The sequence below is a fragment of the Corythoichthys intestinalis genome, chromosome 15 (genome assembly GCF_030265065.1).
Source record: "Corythoichthys intestinalis isolate RoL2023-P3 chromosome 15, ASM3026506v1, whole genome shotgun sequence".
In the NCBI taxonomy this organism is placed as follows: domain Eukaryota; kingdom Metazoa; phylum Chordata; class Actinopteri; order Syngnathiformes; family Syngnathidae; genus Corythoichthys; species Corythoichthys intestinalis.
In genome coordinates, this window is record NC_080409.1 from 33959130 (window position 1) to 33983071 (window position 23942).

Consider the following 23942-nt stretch of genomic DNA (forward strand, 5'->3'; position numbering starts at 1 on the left):
TTTTTTTTTGTATGTGGCAAAATGGATTTTGCCAAGTGGCATTTGTTTTTGCCATGTGGCATTTTTTGGTATGTGGCAAAATAGATTTTTGCCATGTGGCATTTTTTGGGTATGTGGCAAATTGGATTTTTGCCATGTGGCATTTTTTTGCCATGTGGCAAAATGTATTTTGCCATGTGGCATTTTTTTGGTATGTGGCAAAATGGATTTTGCCATGTGGCATTTTTTTTTGTATGTGGCCAAATGAATTTTGCCAAGTGGCATTTGTTTTTGCCATGTGGCATTTTTTTGGTATGTGGCAAAATAGATTTTTGCCATGTGGCATTTTTTGTTTGTTTGTGGCCAAATGGATTTTGCCAAGTGGCATTTTTTTGCCATATGTCAAAACGTATTTTGCCATATGGCATTTTTTGTATGTGACATTGTTTTGCCATGTGGCATTTTTCTTGTATTTGGCTAAATGGATTTTGCCAAGTGGCATTTTTTTGCCATATGACAAAATGTATTTTGCCATATGGCATTTGTTTTGCATGTGCCAAAATGGATTTTGCCACGTGGCATTTTTTTTGTATGTGGCAAAATGGATTTTGCCAAGTGGCATTTTTTTGCCATACGACAAAATGTATTTTGCCATATAGAATTTTTTTTGTTTGTGGCAAAATGGATTTTGGCATGTGGCATTTTTTTTGTATGAGGCAAAAGGGATTTTGCCATGTGGCATTTTTTGTATGTGGCAAAATGGATTTGCCAAGTGGCATTTTTTTGCCATACGACAAAATGTATTTTGCCATATAGCATTTTTTTGTATGTGGCAAAATGGATTTTGGCATGTGGCATATTTTTTTGTATGAGGCAAAAGGGATTTTGCCATGTGGCATTTTTTGTATTTGGCAAAATGGACTTTGGCATGTGGTTTTTTTTTTTTTTTTTTTTTTTTTGCTATGTGGCATTTTTTTGTGTGTGTGTGGCAAAATGGATTTGCCAAGTGGCATTTTTTTGCCATAAGACAAAATGTATTTTGCCATATAGCATTTTTTTGTATGTGGCAAAATGGACATTGGCATGTGGCATATTTTTTTGTATGAGGCAAAAGGGATTTTGCCATGTGGCATTTTTTGTATTTGGCAAAATGGATTTTGGCATGTGGCTTTTTTTTTTTTTTTTTTTTTTTTTTTTTTTTTTTTGCTATGTGGCATTTTTTTGTGTGTGTGTGTGGCAAAATGGATTTTGCCATGTGGCATTTTTTTTTTTGCCATGTGGCAAAACGTATTTTGGCATGTGGCATTTTTTTGGGAGTATGTGGCAAAATTTCAATGCTATTAACAAATGGTTCAAACACATATTCTCACAAAAAAAGTACTAAATATACATATAAACTAAATCACGAATGCATTAAAAAAACATTAGCTCAACAAAAACAGCTTATGTTGGTTTTAACAGTGAGCAGCTGGATTCAGCCATGTGAAATGAGTTATGTCAGGTTCACTGTCGCCAGTCGAGGGCAGTGTATCCACCCAAATTAAAAAACTAAATGCAAACACTTTCAAAACAAACCATTACAACGCCACTTAAATTAAATGAATCCTCCAAGCAGCAAAATTTAATTCAAATCTTTTTTTTTATCAAATTACTCCAGTTAATTGTTGCAGCACTACTTTGATAGTTTATCTTTTATTGATATATACTATGCATAGAAGAAAATCATAAAAATGAAGGCTAAATGTTCAGGAATTTGGAGGCTAAAACATCCTCTAATTCTATCATAACTCAGTTGAGTTAAAACTGTAAATTTCTCAGTACCCTTTTTCATGTTGTGGCTTGACTGCATTTGACTGGTGAACAAAAAGCAGTGCTGTTATTCCCATCGAGAGCCGACCACAGAGCCGCATTGTCTTTTTTCTTAATTAAAGACTCTCGGTCTCCTCACAGTGAGCCAAAGTGCCTCCCTTTCCCAATGAAGCGAGTGAAGGGGAAACGCTATCCTGCCATACTATCCGGCAATGCGGGAAGGACTTATATTCAGGAATAATGCTCCCTAAGATTCCCGCTTGAGTGATCTCGCCCGCCCCATCTCGGCAGTGAAATCCTGAAACTCATCATCCCGACTGGCCTGGCCATAGTGGACATGGAGCTTTTAGGGACACGTTTAGCTTTCCTGTTTGTGCTGCCTCTGCTTTCTGCAAACGCCATCGCCAATCCCAAAACAACGGGTAGGAACATTTTGTTAGTCTTCTTGTGCTTCTATCTCCTGCATTTCTTGATCAGGTAAAAAATGAAGACACGAAAATGAAGCCTACACTTCCAAAAGAACATTGTACCTACTGTGAAATATGGAGGAAGCTCAGTTATGTTCGGGGGCTGCTTTGCTGCATCTGGTACTGTATTTCTCAAGACTATCAAGGCATTCTGGAAAGGAATTTGCTGCCTACTGTCACACAGCTTGGTCTGAGTCGCAGGTCATGGGTTTTCCAACAGGATAATGTCACAAAATACAGATAAAACACTTAAGAAAGGCTCAGAGAAAAACAAACACAACAGAAGTGGCTCTCCATGAGCCCAGATCTAAATCCCATTGAACATCTGTGGAAGGAACTGAAACGGGCTATCTATTAACAGTTACAAAAACGGTTTGATTGTGATGATTGCTTCAAAATGTTGTGCAACAAAATATTAAGTAGTGGTTTCCATCGTTCAGAATTCTAAGTTAATGACTCGTTTCCATTGTTTAATTGAATAATTTTTAATTTATTGTTACTTTTAGGTAAGCTTCAAGTGATTTCAGTGACCATTGTGGGTTTTCTTTCGTTAATTGGTGCGTACGAAACAGTTTGGTGCATGACTGTTTTAAAAAAAAAATTTTTTTTTAAGATTCATTCACATTAATTGAATTTTTTTTTAAGATTCATTCACATTAATTGAATTCTGTGATGATTAGCATTGAAAGATCATGTTTCACTGCCATTGACAATTTGACAGGGCTAGATGTCCAATCAATAGCAGCTAAAGCTGTGTTACTTCATGTACGTAAATTAAATCATATAAAGAGAATTCCCAGAGCAAAATAAACACGGGCCACACTTAACATAATTTTCAGACTATAAGGCACACCTGACTATAATTCGCTACCCACCAAATTTGACACGAAAACAACATACAGTGGGGCAAATAAGTATTTAGTCAACCACTAATTGTGCAAGTTCTCCCACTTGAAAATATCAGAGAGGCCTGTAATTGTCAGCATGGGTAAACCTCAACCATGAGAGACAGAATGTGGGGGGAAAAAAAACAACTGAAAATCACATCGTTTGATTTTTAAAGAATTTATTTGTAAATCATGGTGGAAAATAAGCATTTGGTCAATACCAAAAGTTCATCTCAATACTTTGCTATGTACCCTTTTTTGGCAATAACGGAGGCCAAATGTTTTCTGTAACTCTTCAAAGCTTTTCACACACTGTTGCTGGTATTTTGGCCCATTCCTTAATGCAGATCTCCTCTAGAGCAGTGATGTTTTGGGGCTGTCCTTGGGCAACATGGACTTTCAACTCCCTCCACAGATTTTCTATGGGGTTGAGATCTGTAGACTGGCTAGGCCACTCCAGGACCTTGAAATGCTTCTTATGAAGCGACTCCTTTGTTGCCCTGGCTGTGTGTTTGAGATCATTGTCATGCTGAAAGACCCAGCCACATCTCATCTTCAATGCCCTTGCTGACAGAAGGAGATTTTCACTCAAAATCTCTCGATACATGGCCCCATTCATTCTTTCCTTTACACAGATCGTCCTGGTCCCTTTGCAGAAAAACAGCCTGAAATACGAGAACCTGTGTTTCTACTAAAAAGTTCTGTTTTGGTTTCATCTGGCCATAACACATTCTCCCATTCCTCTTCTGGATCATCCAAATGCTCTCTAGCGAACCGCAGACGGGCCTGGACGTGTACTTTCTTTAGCAGGGGGATACGTCTGGCGGCGCACTGTATTAATGATAGTAGCCTTTGTTACTGTGGTCCCAGCTCTCTGTAGGTCATTCACTAGGTCCCCCCCGTGTGGTTCTGGGATTTTTGCTCACCGTTCTTATCATTTTGACGCCACGGGGTGAGATCTTGCATGGAGCCCCAGATCGAGGGAGATTATCAGTGGTCTTGTATGTCTTCCATTTTCTAATAATTGCTCCCACAGTTGATTTCTTTACACCAAGCGTTTTACCAATTGCAGATTCAGTCTTCCCAGCCTGGTGCAGGTCTACAATTTTGTCTCTGGTGTCCTTCGACAGCTCTTTGGTCTTGGCCATAGTGGAGTTTGGAGTGTGACTGACTGAGCTTGTGGACAGGTGTCTTTTATACTGATAATGAGTTAAAACAGGTGCCATTAATACAGGTAACGAGTGGAGCCTCGTTAGACCTCGTTAGAAGAAGTTAGACCTCTTTGACAGCCAGAAATCTTGCTTGTTTGTAGGTGACCAGATACTTATTTTCCACTCTAATTTGGAAAAACATTTTTAAAAATCAAACATTGTGATTTTCTGTTGTTTTTTTTTTTTCTTCCACATTCTGTCTCTCATGGTTGAGGTTTACCACGTTGACAATTACAGGCCTCTCTAATTTTTTCAAGTAGGAGAACTTGCACAATTGGTGGTTGACTAAATACTTATTTGCTCCACTGTATAAACCGCATTGGACTATAAGCCGCAGGATTCAAAATGAGGGAAAAAAGTAGTCCTATAGTCCGAAAATTACAGTATTTGAATTTGTGTTTTTTTCATTTCATTTAATTTTTTGACGTTCGTTATAGTTTATTAAGACTTAATATTCCTTTATTAATTTATGGCTTAAAAAAAATCTTTTTCTTTTTTACTACTTAAGTCACAATTTTCTTTCTACAAACTGGATCCTTCAGTTAATTGAATCATTTTATTTATGTATGATTTTTATTCAGGAATCTCACGGATAAAATATTAAACATAATTTGCTCATGAAAGAGTTAAATACATTATTTGCGTAGTCAGCCTAAATTGGCAATGCTGCCAGCCTCTCCGAGTAAAAATGGATTGGACGTCTATCGCCGTAAATGGCAGCCAATGTTTGTATGTGTGTCCAAGTGTCCTGGTGCGTGGTATCGGATGCGGAGGAGCAGAAGTGCGCCGACCTGGCCGGAAACGCCACTGCCCGGAATATCCGAGGGTCTCTGCAATGTGTTCGAGGCGTCAATTCCAGAGACTGCATGCTCAAAATTCAAGTATGTCCACAAACGCACACATAAAGACTTTCCATGAATCAAAGTTGGAAAATTGATTTTTTCCCCCCCAATTTTATTAAAAATTATGGCGAGAATATTGCTTTTTTAAATAACTTTGTTCATGTGATTTTATGGTTTAGTTCTTGGAGGTACTTTGTGTTTTCAAAATGTTAGCTTACCAATTTTCGCAATATCATTTTTGGGGATAAATTTAGAAATTAAAATTGTGAAATAAAATATTGTAAAAGGTGTAATAATTGAAGCAATACATTTAAAAAAAAAAGGAAAGAAAAATAAATGTGTCACGAAAAAAATAACAATTCATTTTTCCCCATAAAATACACCCGAAGTTAATCATAATTGACTTTTTTTTTTTTTTTTTTTTAAATAATGTTTTTACATAGTTTCATGTCGGCATTTTGTCAGAAAAAAACTGCTAATATGTGGTGCTAATTTTGTCATGAATAAATATTTTTAATTAAATTTAGTATTTTCATTTAGCCCTAAAATGCGTTGCGGCCATATTTTAGCATCTGGCTGTCAATTAACTTTATTAAACTGAGTTGTGGAGTTTCATTTAAGCAAATTTTGTTCTGTACTGCCACCTAGATATAACTAACAACATTACTTGTACTTATTCCCTATAAAATGATGAGTCCACCCCACCAATGTTCCCTATTGCGCACTGCTTGCACATACTCAGCGGACAAGAAAATCTATACAGCGCACAAAATAAAATTCAAGAGAAACGTATTGTAACGTCAACAGGACTACTGTCTGTTAGCGCCGCAGTGATGTGTCAGCGCGGCACTCCTATTGGTGCTTTCAATATGGCAACGCGACGCTCCTTTTGGTACGTTCGATATGGCAACGGTGGATAAAAGTGAGCTTGACTCCTGTGCTGATTTACTGAAGCAGCATTTCGCTGCCAATCTTTGCAAGCGCTATAGTATTAATTATTATCTAATTGCAGAACTGATATAATCTAGTTAATTAGACCAACAAAATTGTTTTCTGAACCATTTTGCCAGTAACTCAATGAGCGACAGGTGTCTAGAAAAATGCTTTCAAATAATTTTTTGAACAATATCCTTCTTGAATTAAGAACATTTCTGACCTTTTAAAGCTTTTTAAAGATTAAACATACACAATTATTGCTTGAAATAAGTCTTTTAAGCTTATTTTCAGCTAGCTATTTCTCTTATTTAAGAAATCAGAGTAAAATTTACTTGAAGCACTGGCAGATCATTTCAATTATTTCTTGTACAGTGGTTCTTAACCTTGCTAAAGGTACCAAACCTCACGAGTTTCACATATGCATTCACGGAACCCTTTGGAATTAGAATATATATATTTTTTTTTAACCTAACTCAAAAGCAATATATCTCACCTAATATCTTAAGCGGATTCCTGTTCAACTTCATATTTTGAAAGCATGTTTTTAAACAGGTCAAAATTTGAGTCCATGCGTTCCTTCATTCTGTTATACAGAGGCGTCACCTCCCATTAGGCAAACCAGGCAATTGCCTAGGGCCCCCAGCCAGCAGGGGTCCCCAGAGGGCCAACAGATTTAGCACACGCAGCTTTACTGCACTGTCGCAGCGACAAGTGCGACAGTGCCAGTGAAAGCCTTGTGTCTGAGTTCCCTGAAGGGGCCCCTTCACACGCTCTACACCCCCCCTCCCTCACATGACTCAGAGTGAGAGTGAGCTGTGATTTGTTTTTTTTTAATTGCCGTATATCCAAAATGAAGAGAAGTGACAAAAAGAAAAAAAAAAAGAGGAGAAAAGGAAGCAAGACAGTGGTGAGTGTACTATGTTACTGTAGTTTTATGTCCTAATGTAGTAGAACCGCCGGGCACTTTCGTGAGTGTCCTCAAAAGCACTCTATGAGACCGAGGCGTTATTAGGGCTGTCAAATTTATCGAGTTAACGGGCGGTAATTAATTTTTTTAATTAATCACGGTAAAATAATTAATATTTGATATAAAATATTTAAATGTTACTGTAGTTTTGTAGTAGAAGCCGGGCACTTTGAGTGTCCTAAAAAGCGCTCTATGAGACCGAGGCGTTATTATACTTCTATTAAATATGCTATTGCTCCAAGTCCAACTGTCCTCCTTACTTGCACACGCGCGAAGGGCCCCATATTGCTTGTTGCTTGGGGCCCCCGGGGACCCTTGCTACGCCTCTACTGTTATATTTCTTTATACCAAGTGAAAGTCTGTAAAACAGTTTCTCCTCCCATCAGATAGAGGACAAGCAGTTGAAAGAAATGGGATAAAGCATGTAAATTGGGGGCAAGCCAGTCAAAAACCTAATCTAACACGCCACTTTGGTTATACAGTGCCTTGCAAAAGTATTCGGCCCCCTTGAATCTTGCAACCTTTTGCCACATTTCAGGCTTCAAACATAAAGATATGAATTTTTTTTTTTTTTTCAAGAATCAACAAAAAGTGGGGCACAATTGTGAAGTGGAACAACATTTATTGGATAATTTAAACTTTTTTAACAAATAAAAAACTGAAAAGTGGGGCGTGCAATATTATTCGGCCCCTTTACTTTCAGTGCAGCAAACTCACTCCAGAAGTTCAGTGAGGATCTCTGAATGATCCAATGTTGTCCTAAATGACCGATGATGATTACACACAGGTGGATTCTATTTATCAAGTCTCCGTATAAATGCACCTGCTCTGTGATAGTCTCAGGGTTCTGTTTAAAGTGCAAAGAGCATTATGAAAACCAAGGAACACACCAGGCAGGTCCGAGATACTGTTGTGGAGAAGTTTAAAGCCGGATTTGGATACAAAAAGATTTCCCAAGCTTTAAACATCTCAAGGAGCACTGTGCAAGCCATCATATTGAAATGGAAGGAGCATCAGACCACTGCAAATCTACCAAGACCCGGCCGTCCTTCCAAACTTTCTTCTCAAACAAGGAGAAAACTGATCAGAGATGCAGCCAAGAGGCCCATGATCACTCTGGATGAACTGCAGAGATCTACAGCTGAGGTGGGAGAGTCTGTCCATAGGACAACAATCAGTCGTACACTGCACAAATCTGGCCTTTATGGAAGAGTGGCAAGAAGAAAGCCATTTCTCAAAGATATCCATAAAAAGTCTCGTTTAAAGTTTGCCACAAGCCACCTGGGAGACACACCAAACATGTGGAAGAAGGTGCTCTGGTCAGATGAAACCAAAATTGAACTTTTTGGCCACAATGCAAAACGATATGTTTGGCGTAAAAGCAACACAGCTCATCACCCTGAACACACCATCCCCACTGTCAAACATGGTGGTGGCAGCATCATGGTTTGGGCCTGCTTTTCTTCAGCAGGGACAGGGAAGATGGTTAAAATTGACGGGAAGATGGATGCAGCCAAATACAGGAACATTCTGGAAGAAAACCTGTTGGTATCTGCACAAGACCTGAGACTGGGACGGAGATTTATCTTCCAACAGGACAATGATCCAAAACATAAAGCCAAATCTACAATGGAATGGTTCAAAAATAAACGTACCCAGGTGTTAGAATGGCCAAGTCAAAGTCCAGACCTGAATCCAATCGAGAATCTGTGGAAAGAACTGAAGACTGCTGTTCACAAACACTCTCCATCCAACCTCACTGAGCTCGAGCTGCTTTTCAAGGAAGAATGGGCAAGAATGTCAGTCTCTCGATGTGCAAAACTGATAGAAACATACCCCAAGCGACGTGCAGCTGTAATTGGAGCAAAAGACTGGAAAAGATTGGACTACAAAGTATTAACGCAAGGGGGCCGAATAATATTGCACGCCCCACTTTTCAGTTTTTTATTTGTTAAAAAAGTTTAAATTATCCAATAAATTTTGTTCCACTTCACGATTGTGTCCCACTTGTTGTTGATTCTTGAAAAAAAAATTAAAATTTTATATCTTTATGTTTGAAGCCTGAAATGTGGCGAAAGGTTGCAAGGTTCAAGGGGGCCGAATACTTTTGCAAGGCACTGTATTTAGACAGCGTATGACAATAGGGCCCTCCGGGTCCTTTGCCGAACCCCTTAGACTTGCTCACCGAACCCTTGGGGTTAAGAACCACTGTTCTAGTAGATTTAAACAGAAAATGTGGGTATTTAACTAGTTTTAAGGAGGTGTGTTCTTGCAGTGTAGCTTCTCAGACACAAAGAATAGGAATCTTGAGTGTCCTTAATGTCTGAACAGTTTCAATGTGGGAGTTTCATATAATGTACTCCCACTGTGGTTGTTCATTATGTTATATTTATTAACTCAATTATGGCCCAACTTGACCTTAACCAGGCCAAAGCAGAACTCTCACATATAACATCTCATGAACAATGAGATTTTGGTCATTTTCATTTTAAGTGGGCCAAATAAATTATATTAAAAGTAAACTAATGAAAACTCCTGCTGTAATTTCATTCTTTTAATAAGCAATGTAACTTGCTATGATCCAAGGTTTTGAACAGGCGTGATACTGGTGTGTGACCATTGTGTACACATCTGATGTTGCTCACAGTGGTCCGCATTGTGCTCAAGGAGCTTGTGTGTCTGCTCAGACATATTAAGAATAAGAGGGAACATTGCTCCTCGGCCCCTGGTGCCAGGGTAGAAAAAATATATTTCATAGCTTATCCTTTGTACCTACAGTTTAGTAATCTGTGGTCATAGTTTAGTAATCGGTACCCACAGTTTAGTAATCCGTACCCAGAGTTTACTAAACTGTACCCAAAGATTACTAAATTATGGATACAGATTACTGCATTGTGGGTACAGATTAGCTAGCTCTGTAGAAAGAATGTTGTTGCCTCCTTAAATTGCCTTCTAAACTTAATGCATCACCTCTTTGTTTTCATAAAGTTGCACTGCTGTTTTTAAATTTTAATTCTGAAAAATAGCATATCTTTTCTATGGATGTGTCCTTGGAAATGGCTGTAATTTTTTTCATCTGACCCATCATCCTTTGCAAGTGAAAGCATACGTATTTTCTGCAAGATTGACGTTTTTCTTAATGAACATATTTTAAAGGAAGTTGTGCTTTGTCGCCACAGAACGGTAGCGCAGACGCGGCCTCCATGTTTGCGGATGACATCTACGCCGCTGGTCTGTGTCACCAGCTGGACGTGGCGGCAGGGGAGTCAGTCAATGGAGTTGGTAGGCACGCGTATATAGTACACTACTTGAAAATTGGAATGAATTCCTTGAAATATTTAAAGGGACAAATAATGTTTAAAAGTTGCCATTATATGTTGTTGTAGTTTGTAAGAGGGAAATTGATATTGAAAACTCTTATTGACAGATATAGACGTCCAATCCATTTTCCCTGGGAGGGGCTGGAAGCCATTGTTCAATCTCGTTAATGTGAACAAATAATTGGGAGCTACAACGAAGTGGTAGTATTTAGGAATGTGCCGGTATAAGATTCTGACGGTGTGATAAATTTAAGCCAAAATATCACGGTTTCACTGTACCAAGGTATTGCATTACAGCTCTAAAATGTGTGACTTTTTTCCATTGAACAAAGCATATCAGCAAATTTGATAGTATAATGTTTAGTTAAAATATATATATTTTGGGGCTGTCAAAATTATCGCGTTAACGGGCGGTAATACATTTTTTAAATTAATCACATTAAAATATTTGACGCAATTAACGCACATGCCGTGCTCAGATTAAAATGACAGCAGTGTAATGTCCGCTTGTTATTTGTTACTTGTTTTTTGTTGTTTGGCGCCCTCTGCTGGCGCTTTGGTCCAAATGATTTTATGGGTTTGGGGAGTGAGCATGGGCAAACAAACAAATTTTAATAAAACGAAAACATTAAGAGGGGTTTTAATATAAAATTTCTATAACTTGTACTAACATTTATCTTTTAAGAATTACATGTTTTTCTATCCATGGATCGCTTTAAGAGAATGTTAATAATGTTAATGCCATCTTGTTGATTTATTGTTATAATAAACAGATGCTGTACTTATATACTGTATGTTGAATGTACATATTGTGTCTTGTGTCTTATCTTTTCATTCCAACAATAATTGAATTATTTTCTATAAAAAGCACGTATGTATTACTCTAATCATGTTTACATGATACACAAACTCTCTTTCTCAACACATACAGTTGCCAGAGAGAAAAAAAAAAAGCTTTTTATCACCGTTAAACACACTAAACGCGCTGGAGTTAACTCTCGTGGCTGGTGGGAAATGTTTATGACAGTGTTTACTAACCTTTAATTTTGTAGAACTGTGAAATCATATTGGAGGTATTGCCTCTCTGCAGCCACCCTCACATGTTTTACATGTTATGTAAAGTTACGTTACAGTATGACTTTAAACTTGTAATATTACCACATTTTTCTAGTAGAGTTACGACTTTATTCTCGTAATATTATAACGAATGACTTTATTCTCGTAATATTACGACTTTTGTCTCATAACGCAGTATTATGACTTTATTCTTGTTGTTAATACCAGCTGCGAATCAATGTCCGTTGGACCAAGTGCATCTGTGTGCTTTTGTGGCTCAGACGGCGTAAACTACTATGTGGTGGCGTTGGCACGGCGCTCGTCGTCCGACCTGTCACTGCTGGAGATGCACGAACGCAGTTCTTGCCACCCGGGCATGCGCACCACGGTGGGCTGGACCGTGCCTGTGGCCTACCTTCTCAATACCTCGCAGATCAGCATGCAGGGACACCAGTGTAACTTCCCCCGCGGTGAGAAAAGTACTTTCACTCAAGGGCATAGGTTTGGTCTCAACTTTGGTAATGACGATATGGCATAACCTGCATGTACACTTTTTGCTAGGCACGGGACATTCTTAATGATCAATGCAAAATAAATCTGTATTGAATTATGCTAACTTTTAAGTATATTGGTTCAGCTTACACCGTTCAATTCAAACTTTTGTTTTAAAAAATTACTAAAGAAACATTTGGAAAAATTCCAGAAAAAATGTCCGGATTTTATGAGCAAATTTAAATTGCATTATTTGAACATAAATTATATCAACATTTTCAATAGATACAAGCATGTTAATCGTCTCATATTTATCCAGTAATGCAAAAAAAAAAAAAAATGTCTTTAGACCCCTCAACATTGTCTAAATAAAGAAATTAAATATAACTAAATAAACATCACTGGCAGGGAATAAAAAAAAATAAAATAAAAATGGAGCCATCCATCAGGATAAACACTACTGCTTTTGTCCACAAGCACAGCCAAAGTCAACAAAAAATGAAAGCTCCTGTAGGCTGCTTTGTGACCACATAATTGAAATAAAAAGTAAAATTGGGGAGAAAAAGCTAAATCTCGGTTCACTACATTTCTTACAGTTTAATTAATGTTAACAATTGAAAACACATACAGGAGGACACTTCTCTCTAAGCAGCTACCTACTCGAGTTTTGCAGGTTAGCAAATTTACGCAGTTTATTGTAATGCTAACTCTGTTGCAGGTCTGACTTTTTTGTAGCGAAATTAGTGGTGTGTTCCCCACTTCCACAACATTGACGTCTTTTTACACTTCCTACAGCGGCTGCTGCTGGCTGAAAAAACTTCTAATATCTCTAATATCTAATGTTTAAGTCATCAGCCAATCAAATGTGCGTTTAGGAGGAAAAAATGGAATGGCACATTCAGCAAGTGATGAGGGATAAAAGTAAGTCTGAACATAGTGAAAAAAATTTCACTTAATAATGGTGGGGTCAATTAAAACATATGGGAAGACAATCTAAATGACCTATATAACTGAAGCCATTATATATCGCAAATAAGGTTGCTTAAAAGTTGCTGGGGACAATTTGAGCATCCTGAAAAGTTTGTAGTGTTTTTGTTCCTACTGTCCCTATGCAAACCTACGCCCTTGCTTTCACTTAACTTGGGCAGCCACAAACTATTATTTTGACTATCATTGTTCTGTCATGACTGGATTGCTCTATCCAGCTTGACAGACGGTTAACACATGAGATGCTTGTTTATGCTAATGAGGTTAATTTATTAACATCTTCACATTTATTTATGTCTAGCAGTAGCAACCAAATGGCCGATAAAACATACTTTCCCGAGAGATATAGCTACAATGTAGTAATAGTAAAAGGTCACCATAACGGGGTTAATGCGCAGTCGCTTTGCCATCACTGTGTACAGTATGAATATCTAGCCGAAATGAATCCCTTTGGAATATTCCAGAAAAATTTACATATACAGTGGGGCAAATAAATATTTAGTCAACCACCAATCGTGCAAGTTCTTCTACTTGAAAAGATTAGAGAGGCCTGTAATTGTCAACATGGGTAAATCTCAACCATGAGAGACAGAATGTGGAAAAAAAACAGAAAATCACATTGTTTGATTTTTAAAGAATTTATTTACAAATTAGAGGGTAAAATAAGTATTTGGTCACCTACAAACAAGCAAGATTTCTGGCTGTCAAAGAGGTCTAACTTCTTCTAACGAAGTCTAACGAGCCTCCACTCGTTACCTGTATTAATGGCACCTGTTTTAACTCATTATCGGTATAAAAGACACCTGTCCACTACCTCAGTCAGTCACACTCCAAACTCCACTATGGCCAAGACCAAAAAGCTGTCGAAGGACACCAGAGACAAAATTGTAGACCTGCACCAGGCTGCGAAGACTGAATCTGCAATAGGTAAAACGCTTGGTGTAAAGAAATCAACTGTGGGAGCAATTATTAGAAAATGGAAGACATACAAGACCACTGATAATCTCCCTCGATCTGGGGCTCCATGCAAGATCTCACTCCGTGGCGTCAAAATGATAACAAGAACGGTGAGCAAAAATCCCAGAACCACACGGGGGGACCTAGTGAATGACCTACAGAGAGCTGTGACCACAGTAACAAAGGCTACTATCAGTAACACAACACGCCGCCAGGGACCCAAATCCTTCACTGACAGACGTGTCCCCCTGCTGAAGAAAGCACACGTCCAGGCCCGTCTGCGGTCCGCTAGAGAGCATTTGGATGATCCAGAAGAGGACTGGGAGAATGTGTTATGGTCAGATGAAACCAAAATAGAACTTTTTGGTAGAAACACAGCTTCTCGTGTTTGGAGGAGAAAGAATACTGAATTGCATCCAAAGAACACCATACCCACTGTGAAACATGGGGGTGGAAACATCATGCTTTGGGGCTGTTTTTCTGCAAAGGGACCAGGACGACTGATCTGTGTATAGGAAAGAATGAATGGGGCCATGTATCAAGAGATTCTGAGTGAAAATCTCCTTCCATCAGCAAGGGCATTGAAGATGAGACGTGGCTGGGTCGTTCAGCATGACAATTATCCCAAACACACAGCCAGTGCAACAAAGGAGTGGCTTCGTAAGAAGCATTTCAAGGTCCTGGAGTGGCCTAGCCAGTCTCCAGATCTCAACTCCATAGAAAATCAGTGGAGTGAGGTGAAAGTCCGTGTTGCCCAACGACAGCCCCAAAACATCACTGCTCTAGAGGAGATCTGCATGGAGGAATCGGCCAAAATACCAGCAACAGTGTGTGAAAAGCTTGTGAAGAGTTACAGAAAACGTTTGGGCTCCGTTATTGCCAACAAAGGGTACATAACAAAGTATTGAGATGAACTTTTGGTATTGACCAAATACTTATTTTCCACCATGATTTGCATATAAATTCTTTAAAAATCAAACAATGTGATTTTCTGTTTTTTTTTCCACATTCTGTCTCTCATGGTTGAGGTTTACACATGTTGACAATTACAGGCCTCTCTAATATTTTCAATTGGGAGAACTTGCACAATTAGTGGTTGACTAAATACTTATTTGCCCCACTGTATCTACCTACCTACCTACCTACCTACCTACCTACCTACCTACCTACCTACCTACCTACCTACCTAAACATCCATCCATCCATCCATCCATCCATCCATCCATCCATCCATCCATCCATCCATCCATCCATCCATCCATCCATCCATCCATCCATCCATCCATCCATCCATCCATCCATCCATCCATCCATCCATCCATCCATCCATCCATCCATCCATCCATCCATCCAGCTACAACCATATTAGTCAGTTCTCTTCACAACATTTAGAAAGGTACACATCTTTTAGTTCTCGTTTTAATCTAAATCTTTCCAATCCGTCCCTTTATTTCATTTTCTGTGATTCCAGTGTTTGTATAAATCTTAATATGATAATTTCTATGTATGTTGTGGCAAGATTTATATTTTTGTATTTTTGCCGCTAGCCACCCGTGTTAAGTGTTCTGTATTGTCTCTTCACAGCGTTATTGAGAAAGAAAGAAATTAAGAACGCTTTAAAAATAAAAGCCACCGCGGAATCCGATTTTTTTTTACATTTAAGATTAAAATTTCATTTTGTAGACATGCCTCGTAAGGAAAGGAGGTTGAGGATTAGAAAAAAAAAAATAAGGAGCTGGATGAGGCTGCTAAAGGTAGTGGATCCCTCATCAGCTGGGTGAAGAGCATTTCATTACATTATTAATTATTAGGTGCTAGAGTTGTCAAATATGGATAATAATGAAATAATAGTTTTGAAAAAACTGCTGATGTTGGCTCAGTGAAAATCTGATGTGGTTTGTTCTCAGATGAAAACAAGTTGAGGAAAGAAGTTTTAAAATAGAAATTGAAGTAAGAAAAGAGGCAAAGACTGACTGAGTCACAGCCAGAAAGTGTTGATGACAGTGTTGATTTCTATTCACTATTCCCCCCTCCCATTTCAAGTCTGTCACAGTCACAGCCAATTATACTGTAAAGCTTGTTAAACTGGAAGTTATTTTGTTGTAAATTGTATTGAATTCCTGTTCATGTGCCCCTTTTGATCTATGAGCACCTGTCCAATCAGTGTCACTGAAACATAATCACGCTTGACCCTGTAGCGGTGGGGAACTTGTTCGGCTACAGTTGCGTGCCAGGCGTCAAGGATCCCCAACACGACCCCCGGGGCAACAACCCCAAGAACCTGTGTGAGGCCTGTATCGGTGACGACAACGATCGACACATTTGCGCCAGCAACCCCCGAGAGAGACACTACGGCGAGGCGGGGGCCCTCAGGTAAGCGGCGGTCGCACCCGCTCCTTTCCCACGTGACCCGCTGTTTGCTTCCAAGGTGCGTGGCGGAGAACCTGGGCGACGTTGCTTTTGTCAAACACACAACGGTCTTTGACAATTTGGAAGGTGAGGATTCAAGACACAAAGAAATATCGATTTTGAAAATATTAACCCTTTCAGTGCACAGCTATTTAAAAGTTGACATTTAAGGGTAAAAAACTTAAATATTAGACTTTATTTTTTTAAATCATTATTGTGTTTTAGATATTGTTTTTGTATGATTAAAAAATAAATTTATAAATGAATACCGTGTTAATAAAAACTAAATTAATGCGACGAAATTAATAAAAACAGAAATACACAATGGTTACGGCCCTAAATAACACTCTAAAGTTGATTTCTATTTCATAGTATTTGACTCATTGGCTACCAATTACAAACAGTCATCCAATTGATTTAAACTGGGAAGAGTGGTTGTAAATGCTCATGTTTCAGTGCCATTGATGGTGCTAGATGTCCAATGCATTTTGACTGGGTGGGTTGGAGTTCATTCACTCCTCCCAATCAGAATGGATTGGACGTCTATTGGCGTCAATGGCAGGCAGTGAGTTAAATGATTGCCCTGTATGAGGATAGATAAAAAAAAAAAAGTAATAATCTGTGCATGAAAGGGTTTAAATTTTAATTAATTTGGTATTTTTCAATGTTGTAAATTTTTTTTTTTAACATTTTTAAAATTAAGATTAAAAGAAATTGTAAAAATGATATTTATTCAATCAAATTTATTCAATTTAGGAAAAACAGTTTTTAACCAAAAATGCTAAACATGTCAATATTTCCTTTTTATATTAGTTTTTGAATTATAATGTTTATTTATATATTATTGTTTAATTTGGACTGGGACCCAAAATGTTTGGCCCTTCCAATGAAAATGGATTGGACATGGATTGCTGTCAATTGAAGCCAATAAGTTGAGTGCAGGGCTGCCACTGTTAATCGACTATTAATCGAGTATCAAACCATTTAGTCGATTCATTGTTTAGAGACATTGTTGACCTTAAAATTGACCTTGAAATAGTAAATATTGTCCTATTTTTACTTTAAAAAAAGGAACTTAAAGATTTAAAATATTTGATTGACACACACAAAAAAATGTATTTTTATTTATGGTGGAAAACACTCAGGTTCCGCTCCGAGACCCCCAAATTTGGCCAAATTTCAAAATTGTCCTATATGCATGTGTGATACTCATTGGAAATTTTCTGGGGGAAGAAAAAAATTTGAACCAGAGCGCATTTTTAAAAAAACTATTTTTAATTTTTTTTTAAACCCCTAAACTCGAGGTGCAAGCATGAGAGAGCATAATTGAAGACACCGTGATTTTAACGAGATATTATCGTGCACTTACCTTATTTCGAGCCAAAAACTGTATTATGTATCACTGAGTGTCAAGACACAGCTGTGAATGGCCAAAGACAGACATTTTGGGGATTTTATGTGTGAAACACGGTAATATAACAAGGGACGCGATGCAGAAATTGCAGACATCAAGGAGTTGTCGAGACTTTCTTTTTCAAATTTTTTTTTCTCCAATTTTTCGTTGTTTGGATTGATTATTTATCATCTAAAATATTGTGAAAATTGCGACAGCAACAAAAAAAAAACATACTATTAAGCGATGGTTATGAGGTCCGTGACCTATTTACAGACACCATTTTTTTCATTGTGATGTAATTTCTTTAAAAGTTTAAAATATGAGATTGAATAATTTTTTAAAGTGTTTTTTTAAACTACAGTCAATATTAGACATCAATGTATGATTCTAAGCTAAGAATGACAGACATTTCAAATAAAAAAATATAATTACTTACCTTCTTTTTAAGGGTTGAAACAAAAGCGGTTGCGCGGTGTCTGTAAACGGGTCTCCAGGGTAAAATTGACAAATTAAAAATAATTCGGGGGCTTAATGCGCCATGAAACGGCTATGGCAGCGAATAGACATATTGTTCTATCGGACACAACAGTTCTCTTGGCTTAAAATACAGCAGTTTATTTTAAAGAGGGGTGCAAGAGCAGAAACGGCTTTTTCAGCCTTGCCTGTGTTTTACGCATTATGTATTTTTTATTTATTATATTTTTTATTATGTTTTAAAATTTGAAATGGAAAAAAAAAAGGGAGTCATCGTAAATATTCTCTTTATTAGAACGACCGTAGGGAGGACACTAACTAAAATGGTTACCCCTCCATTACACGTGGATGGATGAGAATAAATTTTGGACAGGTACAGGACAGGTTAAAAAAAAAGAATGAATTTCAGTAGGTATATTCTAAAGATGTACTGTATATGTAACAGTATATGTAACAATCCTCAGAGCCCAATTCTTATTTTTTTTGTCTCAGGCCTAAGCTGCGTCACCAGTAGGTAGATGACGATGTAGTGTGAAGCGCTTTGAGCGCCTTGAAAGGTGGAAGAGCGCTATACAAGTAGAACACCATTATGGCGGACTTATTGTTGTCTGTAGGTCCAAAAATTAGCCAGTAGAGGGCATCTGTGCTGGTGTTGTCATCTCTTGAAGCTGGAGGTTGTAGTTCAATTTTGAATTTGTTTATTTATATGTTGTTGTTTTTTTTTTACTAATATTAAAAAGGATAATGCTTATAAATATTGTATTTTTAAGATATCTGAATTTATTTACTATTCTTCTATTTGCACTGGGAGAGTCAAATGAACGGACAATTTGGCCATTTCTATACTTCAGAAGTTTTGATGCACATTCACTGATAATGAACAGCGATTGACGGCCTATCCGTTTCGAACAAGAGGGCGGTTTGACTGGATGGGCCGTCAGTGGCAGTCAATGAACCAATCTCCCGGTGAATAGGCCGTAACCAAGAGTCTTGGGCTCTGGACGTGGAGGCAGAGGACCTGAAGCTTCTTTGTCCAGACGGCGGCGAGGCGGACCTGGACGACTTCCGCCTGTGTCACTTGGCAACCGTGCCTGCCAACGGTGTGGTGGTACGCCCGCACGATAAATGTCGCGTCTGGAAGTTCTTGGAACGACTGCAGGTCAGACCCAACATCCTCGACCGTCGTCCATTCGACCGTCAGTCCACGCAGTCCCGTTTGTCTCATAGAACGTGTTTGGCAACGCCACGGACGGCTTGAGCATGTTCAGCTCTGCCGGCTACGCCGACTCTGACGTGCTGTTCTCTGACTCTGCCCGCCGCCTACTGAGGGTAACGGGGGACTTCACGTCCTGGTTGGGGCCCTCCTATACCAGCGCCCTGCAGGCCTTCGAGTGCGAAGGTCAGATTGAGATTGACAGGAAAACTCAAGCAGGGGTGTCCAAACTTTTTTCTCCAAGGGAGAAGAATCAATGGATGCAAGAGCCAACTTAAAATCTTTCCAAATTTGTTTGATAAACAGAGGTTCAAAATCGAGTTTAAAAAAATATATATATCGGGTTTTTGAAACGTATTTATTTTTAATCAAACTTAGATTGGACTTCTATCGCCGTCAATGGCAGTGAAATGTGATCACTCGATGGCAGTTGAAATGGATTTTATGTCTACAACTGTCAATGAGCTAAGGGCTACAAGCAACTAAATAATCCTGAGGAACAAGGATATTGTAATACAGTATATGTACGGTAATTTCTGGACTATTGGGCGCCCCTGATTACAAGCCTCACCCAGTAAATTTTTAACGGAAAAACCATTTATACATACATAAGCCTCTCCTGCCTATAGGCCGCATGTGCCCACTTAGTAACATGAGATATTGACGAAGAAATACACAGAGTTTTCAAAATTTTAATAACACACCTTAACTTTTCGTTTCAAGCAGCGCCAGCAAACACGGCAGTTATATAGCAGCGGCACGGAAGTTACATAGCATCAACAAGGTGGTACAGCAGTAACTGGGCTGTTTATTAAAAACATAAAAGTCTTTGTTCGCAATCTTCATCTTCCTCCTGTGCACTCAAACCATGGAAGTCTTCACCTTCAGTGTTGGATATGAAGACGCTCAGATACACTTCGCCACACACCTACTCAGTCTCTCCTTCACTGTCGCCTTCAATGTCTCCCATAATGAGGCAAATTCACTCCTGAGCCCGTGCCATCCTCCTTTTCACGCAGCAGACTGGCAAAATAATGCAAAGGGGCCCATATTTTTGGCCCACCATTTCATCACAGTGTACTATGAAACACATACTTGACATCCAAGCCATACGTCCATATTTTGTATATAAATCAGATTTTGTTGCACTGCATACTTCAAACTTCTCACCCCAAATGATTGTCAGTACTTACAGTAGATAGCGCCAAACCTTTTTCTAAATGAGCAAAGAAATAAGTTAAGGAAAAACTTATTTTTTTTAGGCTTGTAATCAAGTATCAAAACTCACAAAAGTCAAATAAAGCAAACTGTAGTAAACAAAATAGAATATAAATTAAATGATTGCCTGATCGGGGGCCCCAAGCGGTCAGGGGCCCTAAGCAGCTGCATAGTCTGCGCATAGGCTGCATAGCTCCTATCCCTAAGGGCCGGGTGATGGGAGCGCGGGTGGCCCGGGGGACGATGGCTCCTTTGCTGGGCTGCGGGAGGAGGGATGCGCTGTGCCCCCCGGCTGGCTGGGTGGGGTTCGTGGCTCTGGGTTGGCGCCTGCGCGGTGTCTCCTCTCGTCTGTGTGGCTGTCGTGTGTTTGGCGGGGCTTGCGTGTGGCTGGATATGATTGGGCGGGCTCGGGTGGGGGGTCCTGGTGCCGGGACTGGCGGTGGGGCGGTTGCCAACAGGCTTATACTCACAAGGAATTCACATGATTACTGGGTTCTAGATCTCAGAGCTGATTTGTGTACACCCTACCCCTCCCAATCACTTAGCTTATAGATTTCCCCACCCTCCTCCCCTTCTCTCCCGGGTCAGCAGGCCCCCCACATGGTGTCAACCGGAAGTACATCTAGCTGACGATAGCACCAACATATCAATAGTTAGTGTAGGCGTTCAATGTATTTCTTGTGGTTGTTTGTGTTTCTTTTCTTTCTTTTCTTGTTTCTTCTCTTCTGTCCCCCCATAACCCCTTCCTGTTCGCTCTTCTGTCATAATAAACGAGATATGTTGAATGATCACAATGGGAGTAAGTCATATTCTCAATGTGAAACATTAAAACTGTCCAGACAGACCGGACACTTAGACTTCATTTCTCCGTGTCAAACAGCTGAACAGGACAGGTTAAAACAAAAAACAAAAAAAACAAAATAGACACATACTCTGGAAGCCGGGCAGCGTAATCATGAGACGCCACCGCGCTGTGACGTCAACAACAATGCTACCTACTAGTTAAACTAATTTTACAAATTGTATAAAAATGAAAACATCAAGAGGGGTTTCAATATCAAATTATTTCAACTCATAATAGCGTTTATCTTTTAAGAACTATAAGTCTTTCTATCTGCAGATCCCTTTAATTTTCTGTGGGCCAATAAAAACTGGGCAGCACGCCCCATTTGGCGCAGGAGCCGTAGTTTGGGCACCCCTGATCTACAGTGTAGCTCAAACTTGACTTACCTTAAAATAGCAGCTGTGGTTGCAAGAATATTACTGTTAAAAAGAACAACAGGAAAACCGTTAAAACGTTAGGTTAGAAACTAGGGGAGGAACTTTAACGCGTTAATTATGATTAATTAGTTACAAAACATTTAATGTGTTTAAAAAGTTTTAATCCCAGGTTGTGTTCCACTGACAGAACTCTTGTCAGTGCACAATTTTCCAATACGCCGATTGAACTGACGAACACATTTGCTCAGCTAAAGGCTGCCAAAATGGAAAAATCCGGTGAAACAAGCACATTTCATCTGAAAAAGATATTTTGATAAAAGAAAAAAAATGTGGGTTTGTACAAATATACGAAATGTACAAAACGGTTTTCCAAATTTTTTTAACGGTACAAGTGTGACATCCACAGCTGCCAATGTTCAATGGTGAATTTTAACTTTTTTTTTCTGTAACTGTTTTTGTTATGAAATAGTCTGAATTGTAATTTTTGTGTCCACCAGGCTTCTGCTGATGAAAGGAGGCGGACCGACGTCTTCCGTCTCGGTTCATTTTGTTACAGCATCACTCACTTCCACAGCAGAGGGTTTGGCGGAAAATACTACTTTTTTTTTTAAACAATTTGTTGGATTTTTCTTGTTAAATAGGTTCAATTTTAGAGAATATTTCAGATTTTTGGGGGAAAATACTTGTGTTTAACATGAGATTTTAGGCAATTTTAAGTTTCTGTTAAAAAAAAAAAAAAAAAAGTGTACCATTGTTCCGGGAGCTCAATTGGAACAAGTTGGGAGTTGAACCAACATTAAAAAAATAACAATAATAATAATGATGATGAAAGAAAGAATAAATCAAATCTGAAACATAAACAAAAAGTGGGTGTTGTTGATACCCTAGTATCCCTAATATATAATTAAATATGTAATGCAAAAACGGCTCTTTTAGTTAAAAAAAAAAAAAAAAATCCATATTGTGTACAATTTTGCTTTTTCCTCACACATGACTGGCAACGCAAAATAGAATTATTATCTCAGCAATGTTTGTTTTAAGTGAAAATTTAAAGATTGGGAGATTAAGATTACGATGATCAGGATTTCATAACATTTAGGGATTTTTTAAAATGTGTGAATTTTTCAATTAGAAAAAAAAAAATCAATGTTACAACAAAATGATTTTTAAAATTTTTGGTGACAAACAGTTGAAATATTTCGGATTTACATCATTCAAAAAGCATTGAAAACAACTCCCAAATAAAGTAGGAATATATTCAAAAAAATATTTCACATTTTTTAATTTACAGATGACAAAATTTTGGGGAAAAATGTTATCTATATTCTTTTGCGATGGGTTATTTCCCTTGCATCATACATACAGACGAGTGAAGCTTGCTATTATCTTTATTCAATAAAAACAAGTGCAAATTTGAGGGTTTCCTTTTTTTCTCCATTGGAAATGAATGGGGATTTTTTGGACAAATTTTGGTGGAACTGTATATTTTTGGCAAAAAATACACAATTTTTCGATTTCCTGAATTTCTATTGTATAAATTAGTTGAATTGAATAAAAATGTTGGACGTAATTGGAAATTTTCAATCTGAAATGTTTTTGCAGTTGGAAATGAATGAAAGGGGGCGAATTAAATTCATTGCCCCTTCCCAGTCGAAATGGATTGGACGTCTGAAGCAGTCAATGGCACTTAAACAGCATTCACAACGCCTCCTCCCATCTTAAATAGATTTAACGCCCATCCTCATCAATGGCAAGGAACGAGTTGATTTTCTGTCATTTTATTTTTAGTTTACTTACGCACTTGAGGGTTGCTTCCTGTGTGTTTCGGGGCACATTCTGAGGATTTCGAGGTTTATGGAGGTACAGTGGGGAGAACAAGTATTTGATACACTGCCGATTTTGCTGGTTTTACCACTTGCAAAGCATGTAGAGGTCTGTAATTTGTATCATAAGTTCGCTTCAACTGTGAGGGACGGAATCTAATACAAAAAAAAAAACAGAAAATCACGTTGTATGATTTTTAAATAATACATTTGCATTTAATTGCATGAAATAAGTATTTGATACATCACAAAAATCGAACTTAATATTTGGTACAGAA

The 23942-nt window shown here is 38.3% G+C and overlaps 1 protein-coding gene across 2 annotated transcripts in view; it reads left to right on the forward strand.

Moving 5' to 3' along the window:
- The window catches only part of otomp (otolith matrix protein), a 25094-nt gene extending 1693 nt beyond the window's left edge, over positions 1 to 23401 (forward strand). The window contains exons 1-9 of one of the 2 annotated variants that reach the window (XM_057859053.1): positions 1933 to 2210; positions 5098 to 5234; positions 10278 to 10380; positions 11756 to 11944; positions 16109 to 16283; positions 16339 to 16406; positions 19164 to 19348; positions 19417 to 19588; positions 22339 to 23401. In XM_057859053.1, coding sequence (XP_057715036.1) covers positions 2126 to 2210; positions 5098 to 5234; positions 10278 to 10380; positions 11756 to 11944; positions 16109 to 16283; positions 16339 to 16406; positions 19164 to 19348; positions 19417 to 19588; positions 22339 to 22349 — 1125 coding nt within the window. In that variant the 5' untranslated portion in view covers positions 1933 to 2125 and the 3' untranslated portion in view covers positions 22350 to 23401. Of the gene's footprint in view, positions 1 to 1932; positions 2211 to 5097; positions 5235 to 10277; positions 10381 to 11755; positions 11945 to 16108; positions 16284 to 16338; positions 16407 to 19163; positions 19349 to 19416; positions 19589 to 22338 lie in introns of those variants that run through there. The other variant, XM_057859054.1, reaches the window with a different exon arrangement.
- The last annotated feature ends 541 nt before the right edge of the window (positions 23402 to 23942 follow it).